This window comes from Balaenoptera ricei, chromosome 4 (assembly GCF_028023285.1).
Source record: "Balaenoptera ricei isolate mBalRic1 chromosome 4, mBalRic1.hap2, whole genome shotgun sequence".
NCBI lineage: Eukaryota > Metazoa > Chordata > Mammalia > Artiodactyla > Balaenopteridae > Balaenoptera > Balaenoptera ricei.
Genome location: NC_082642.1, coordinates 115463741 through 115471057, shown reverse-complemented (window position 1 = coordinate 115471057; position 7317 = coordinate 115463741). Strand labels below are relative to the sequence as shown.

Genomic DNA, 7317 nt, shown 5'->3' with positions numbered 1-7317 from the left:
AAGACTGAACCAGGAAGAAATAGAAAATATGAACAGACCAATCACAAGTAATGAAATTGAAACTGTGATTTAAAATCTTCCAACAAACAAACAAAAGTCCTGGACCAAAAGGCTTCACAGGTGAATTCTATCAAGCATTTAGAGAAGAGCTAACACCCATCCCTCTCACACTCTTCCAAAAAATTGCAGAGGAAGGAACACTCCCAAACTCATTCTATGACACCACCAGCTCCCTGATACCAAAACCAGACAAAGATACTACAAAAAAAGAAAATTACAGACCAATATCACTGATGAATATAGATGCAAAAATCCTCAACAAAATACCAGCAAAAAGAAAGAATCCAACAACACATTAAAAGGATCATACACCATGATCAAGTGGGATTTATCCCAGGGATGCAAGGATTCTTCAATATACGCAAATCAATCAATGTGATACACCATATTAACAAACTGAAGAATAAAATCCATATGATCATCTCAATAGATGCAGAAAAAGCTTTTGACAAAATTCAACACCGATTTATGATAAAAACTCTCCAGAAAGTGGGCATAGAGGGAACCTACCTTAACATAATAAAGGTTATATACGACAAACCCACAGCAAACATCATTCTCAATGGTGAAAAACTGAAAGCATTTCCTCTAAGATCAGGAACAAGACAAGGATGTCCACTCTCACCACTATTATTCAACATAGTTTTGGAAGTCCTAGCCATGGCAATCAGAGAAGAAAAAGAAATAAAAGGAATACAAATTGGAAAAGAAGAAGTAAAAGTGTCACTGTTTGCAGATGACAGGATACTACACATAGAGAATCCTAAAGATGCCACCAGAAAACTACTAGAGTTAATCAATGAATTTAGTAAAGTTGCAGGATACAAAATAACGTACAAAAGTCTTTTGCATTCCTATACACTAATGATGAAACCTCTGAAAGAGAAATTAAGGAAACACTCCCATTTATCATTGCAACAAAAAGACTAAAATACCTAGGAATAAACCTACCTATGGAGGTAAAAGACCTGTATGCAGAAAACTATAAGACACTGATGAAAGAAATTAAAGATGATACCAAAAGACGGAGAGATATACCATGTTATTGAATTGGAAGAATCAATATTGTCAAAATGACTATACTACCCAAAGCAATGTACAGATTCAATGCAATCCTATCAAATTACTGATGGCGTTTTTTACAGAACTAGAACAAAAAATTTTAAAATTTGTATGGAAACACAAAAGATTCCGAATAACCAAAGCAGTCTTGAGGGAAAAAACGGAGCTGGAGGAATCAGACTCCCTGCCTTCAGACTATACTACAAAGCTAGATTAAGCAAGACAATATGGTACTGGCACAAAAATAGAAATATATATCAATGGAACAGGATAGAAAGCCCAGAGATTAAACCCACGCACCTATGGTCAACTAATCTATGACAAGGGAGGCAAGGATATACAATGGAGAAAAGACAGCCTCTTCAATACGTGGTGCTTGGAAAACTGGACAGCTACATGTTAAAGAATGAAATTAGAACACTCCCTAATACCATAAACAAAAGTAAACTCAAAATGGATTAGAGACCTAAATGTAAGACTGGACACTATAAAACTCTTGAAGGAAAACATAGGAAGAACACTCTTTGACATAAATCACAGCAAGATCTTTTTTGATCCACCTCCTAGAGTAATGGAAATAAAAACAAAAATAAACAAATGGGACCTAATGAAACTTAAAAGCTTTTGCAAAGCCAAGGAAACTACAAACAAGACGAAAAGACAACCCTCAGAATGGGAGAAAATATTTGCAAACGAATCAACAGACAAAGGATTAACCTCCAAAATATATAAACAGCTCATGCAGCTCAATATCAAAGAAACAACCCAATCCCAAAATGGGCAGAAGACCTAAATAGACATTTCTCCAAAGAAGACATACAAATGGCCAAGAAGCACATGAAAAGCTGCTCAACATCACTAATTATTAGAGAAATACAAATCAAAACTACAATGAGGTATCACCTCACACCAGCTAGAATGGGCATCATCAGAAAATCTACAAACAACAAATGCTGGAGAGGGTGTGGAGAAAAGGGAACCCTCTTGCACTGTTGGTGGGAATGTAAATTGATACAGCCACTATGGAGAACAGTATGGAGGTTCCTTAAAAAAATAAAAATAGAATTACCATATGACCTAGCAATCCCACTATTGGACATATACCCAGAAGAAACCATAATTCAGAAAGACACATGCCCCCCAATGTTCATTGCAGCACTATTTACAATAGCCAGGTCATGGAAACAACCTAAATGCCTATCGACAGACGAATGGATAAAGAAGTGGTGGTACATATATACAATGGAATATTACTCAGCCATAAAGAGGAACAAAACTGGGTCATTTGTAGAGACGTGGATGGATCTAGAGACTGTCATTTAGAGTGAAGTAAGTCAGAAAGAGAAAAACAAATATTGTATATTAACACATATATTTGGAACCTATAAAAATTGTACAGATGAACCAGTTTGCAGGGCAGATATAGAGACACAGATGTAGAGAACAAATGTATGAACACCAAGGTGGGGAAATGGTGGGGGGTTGGGGGCTGGTGTGATGAATTGGGAGATTGGGATTGACATATATACACTAATATGTATAAAATAGAGAACTAATAAGAACCTGCTGTATAAAAAAATAAATTAAATAAAATTTAAGTTAAAAAATGTACTCTTCAAAAATGTTAAGATCATAAAGGACAAGGAACAACTGAGGAATTGTTCCCGAATAAAGAAGAATTGAGACATGACAACTGAATGTAACTCATGGTCCTGGATTTTCTTTGCTTTTAATGAATGTTATTAGTATAATTGTCAAAGTTCAGGCCATTTAGTATTAATTTCCTGATTATGATACTTATATCATAGTTATAAAAGAGAATGTCCTTGTTTTTAGGAAATATACACTAAACTATTTAGGGATAGATAAATAGATAAAGCAAATGTGGTAATATATTAACATTTGAGGAGTCTGAAGAGAATACAGGATTCTTTGTACTATTCTTGCAACTTTTATGTAAATCTGAAATTATTTCAAAATAAAAAGTTTAAAAAATATTCAATCATCTTTTATAAAACATATTAAAATCTCATAAACATGTTAATTCCTCCAGTAGGAGGTGAAACCAATCTGTCTCTTCTGCTCATTTTACATTTTACACAAAGAATGAAAAGAATTGTAAAAATGAAGTCAGTTACCTAAGATCAGCAACATGATCTCAAATTACATTAGTGACTTTAATGAAGGTCTTTAACTTTTTCAGAGGTTATCTTTAATTAACATCAGGTAGTGTATGTCTTTGTGACCTAATCTCCCAATAGAAATACACTGAAGTCATTACAAGGAAATCCCTTTAGCATTTGATGGAAATTTTAAATTTTCATTTTAAGGAAAATAATTATGGACACTGACCTATTAGTAGTCTCCCAGATATTTATTCTTTTAATCCCAACGTTTTAAAGACCAAGGTTTATATTCTGAAATTCTTTTAGACCTAATACCACAAAGCAAAAAATGAGGTGTTACAAAACACTTCTCAGTGTAATCTAGGTAAGAGGAATATTCTAAGAGGAATATTCTAGTTTACTTTTCCTTTTAATATTAACATCAATTAATTTTTATTTTTCTGAATTATTAAGCATTTTTGTTGTTATTAGATTTCAACTATTTAGTTATCATTCTAGCTATTCTCAAAACTGAAGACTATGAGAAACTAGGATGCTGACCTAGTTTATGCTGACCTCTCTGATTATAAGGTAGAACTTCAAAATATACAGGTAAGGACAGAATGTAATTCTGTTATATAATTCAGGTATGCACACAGAAAGTTATTTGTATCAGCTGAATAATAACGTGGCATATGTTTAATATTTTAAAACAAAAAGTAAATAAAACTTTTAGCCAGTGCCGGTGTTTTGAAACTGAAATAAACCATTTTGACCAAAGAATTTATATGATTAGACACGCAGTCAATATGTCTTGTAGGTCACTAAATAATAGTAGAAAGTAGCCTTTTAAAGGAAAACAAAATTTCTTCTCACAAATCATATTAAGATTTAAAGAATTTTCTCTATTTCTAAGTGTTAGAAAACTAAAGTATAAAGGCATGGCTTACTTTTATTTATTAACTTTTAATGTACTGTGACATACTTCAGAAAATCTTACATAATTTTCTTAGGAAACAGAAAAATAGTAGATACATTAATTCAGGTAAAAGAAAGATACACAGATTTTTTTTGAAACAATGAATTTTGAATGATGTCTTTTGTAAACTGTTCTTCAAAATTAAATCTCAATTTGCAGATACAAAATAATTCACTAAGTATCACTGGTAGATACTGAAAACAAGTTCACCCATCCCAGGTCACTGAACTGGAGGTAGGACTGGAATCAATCATGTTTTTATCCCATAGCACTGTACAGCTGTTATAAAAAGTATAGTCACAGAAAACCTCAAAATACCTACAGTATAAAAGGGAAATTGTGCATGCACATATGAAAAAAAAGCAATGTTAGATTATACACAAGCAATTCTAGATTGCATTGGGTATATAAGACGCTCTTGATGTTTCAAAAACTGGAGATTGGTGTAGTCTGGGGCACTGAGTAAACGATATTAGTATCATTATATAAAAACTATGCTTTACATAAAAGAGGAAAGGATTTAGATATCTGACCACATTCAGAGAATAATGGATTTAGCATGACACAGGGAAAATGGATGAAAGAGATGATAATCTATAGGTATTTATTTTCTTAGCTTTCTAAGGTAATTTTCTTTAAAGATGAACAGTCCCCTCCTTCATCCTTAGTGATTTTCATGCAATTCCTAAGATATAAATTTAACATATCTGTGTACACTATTCAAATATTCACTCTATGGAGAGAGTATATGAAAAATATTTGCTCAATTTAAAAATATATATATCTACATGAAAAGTGGCTTGATATATATTTTAAGGAACTCTGATATAAAAACTGACACACATTAGTTGGGAATACTGAATCAAATATGGATGGCCTAGATATGTAGAGTATTCTTCATAAATTCATAAAGACAAGGCTTTTCCACTATAAGCATCCTCCTTAGAATTACCAAAATGTTCTTGGGAATCCTGAGTTTCAGAGTCAAGATCTTAAAAGCTGGCATTACAGAGAAATGAATGCCCCCTACAGGTATGTGTTCCTATCCCAGAGGAAATAGGGGAAGCTTGAAGAAGAGCTCCACTCCTTGTAAAAAGAAAAATTTTAAAGGAAAATTATACGCACTCTAATTTCAAATCTTATATCTCCACAATTCCTGTGTCAACAGAGAAGTTGGATATGATTGAGGATAACCACTCCTTGACAACTGAATTTATCCTCATAGGATTTACAGATCACCCAGAGCTGAAGACCTTTCTGTTTCTGATGTTCCTTACCATCTATCTCATCACCATGGTGGGGAATCTTGGCCTGGTGGCACTGATAGTTTCAGAGCGTCGTCTTCACACACCAATGTACATCTTTCTGGGTAATCTCGCTCTGATGGATTCCTGTTGTTCCAGTGCCATTACGCCCAAGATGCTAGAGAACTTCTTTTCTAAAGGTAGAATGATTTCCCTCTACGAATGCATGGCACAATCTTATTTTCTCTGCCTTGCTGAAACTGCAGATTGCTTTCTCCTAGGAGCAATGGCCTATGATCGCTATGTGGCCATCTGCAACCCACTGCAGTACCACACCATGATGTCAAAGAAACTCTGCATTCAGATGATCACAGGGGCCTACATAGCCGGAAACCTGCATGCCACGATTCAAATAGGGTTTCTGTTCAGGTTAACTTTCTGTGGATCTCATCAAATCAAACACTTTTTTTGTGATGTCCTTCCATTATACAGGCTCTCCTGTGTGGATACTTATATCAATGAATTGTTGCTGTTTATCTTTGCAGGGTCAGTTTTAATCTTCACTATTACTATAGTAATAATCTCTTACCTTTTCATACTTTTCACAATTTTCAAGATGAAATCCAAAGAGGGAAAAGGCAAAGCCTTATCTACTTGTGCATCCCACTTTCTCTCTGTCTCATTATTCTATGGTTCTCTTCTTTTCATGTATGTTCTACCAAAGTCAGGTAATGAAGAAGATAAAGATATACCTGTTGCCATTTTTTATACTCTAGTGATTCCCTTATTAAACCCTTTTATTTATAGTCTAAGAAATAAGGAAGTAATAAATGTTGTGAAAAAAATTATGAAGAAGACTTCATAACATTATGAAACAAATTATCATCCCATATAGACAACTGATTTTAATGTCATTAAACCTTTTTCAAAATGAAGGAATACTGAGAAAATAGAAAATGGCCATATCATATATAACATTAAATTACTAAAACATGATGATATGTCAGTCAAATGAACAAGTTCAAAAGAAGAGAGTATGGTAAAATGCGTTCCAAAATCTAAGCTATTTGGTTCCATCAGGAACGAACTAAATAATTACCCTTGAGGTCACAATTATGTCAGGGTGTAATACACTAGTAACTATGTTTCAGACTATAATAAGTTACAATTTTCAACAAATTCAACAAATGCTAGGAATTGAAGTCAATACATATAAAGGTCTACTCCATTTAATATTTTTGGCAAATTTCTGGAATGCCAAGGCATAATCTTACAACTCCCCCATATCCCAAGTTCTCAAATATTAGTCTTCTCTTAAGCAACACCATGTGACAGTAGTAAACTATTTCATCGGATTCTCAATTTTGAGTTTGTTCAACAGATTATGTTTGAACATGAAATCACACAGAATATATATTCACTAATCAACATTTTCCTCTTTAGTATTAGTCAATTTTCTCTCAAGTTCTCTGAAATACAGTATCTGTACATTTGTGATTTATAAATATGTACTTGAAGGTGGTGCTATTTATATTGACATCACTATGGATTTGATATTTTCATATAGTTTGACTGGTTGACCATCATATATGACAGTGAAATACCTGAATATATTCTTAAATAAAGGTTTTTCTCTCTGATATTACTACTTGTCTTGCTTGTTATCAGGAATACCACCAACTTGGACTATTTACAAGGTAAATTACTGATATATGCATAGCATTAACAAAAAGCTGCAGGTCCTGATCAAGCAAAAATGAGGCAAAAAATAGTAAAAATTTAAGTATCTAAACAATAATATTTATGGATCTTTACATGTGCAAATATGGAAGGAAAAATAATTTACTAAGAACCTACTCTCTGTTTG

At 33.2% G+C, this 7317-nt stretch overlaps 1 protein-coding gene across 1 annotated transcript; it reads left to right on the top strand.

Annotated features, from left to right (window-relative positions):
• Positions 1 to 5385: 5385 nt before the first annotated feature.
• Positions 5386 to 6718, top strand: LOC132364410 (olfactory receptor 5K1-like). The gene is made up of 2 exons (XM_059919999.1): positions 5386 to 6304; positions 6600 to 6718. Exons 1-2 carry the CDS (start codon positions 5386 to 5388, stop codon positions 6716 to 6718), a joined length of 1038 nt encoding a protein of 345 aa, XP_059775982.1.
• The last annotated feature ends 599 nt before the right edge of the window (positions 6719 to 7317 follow it).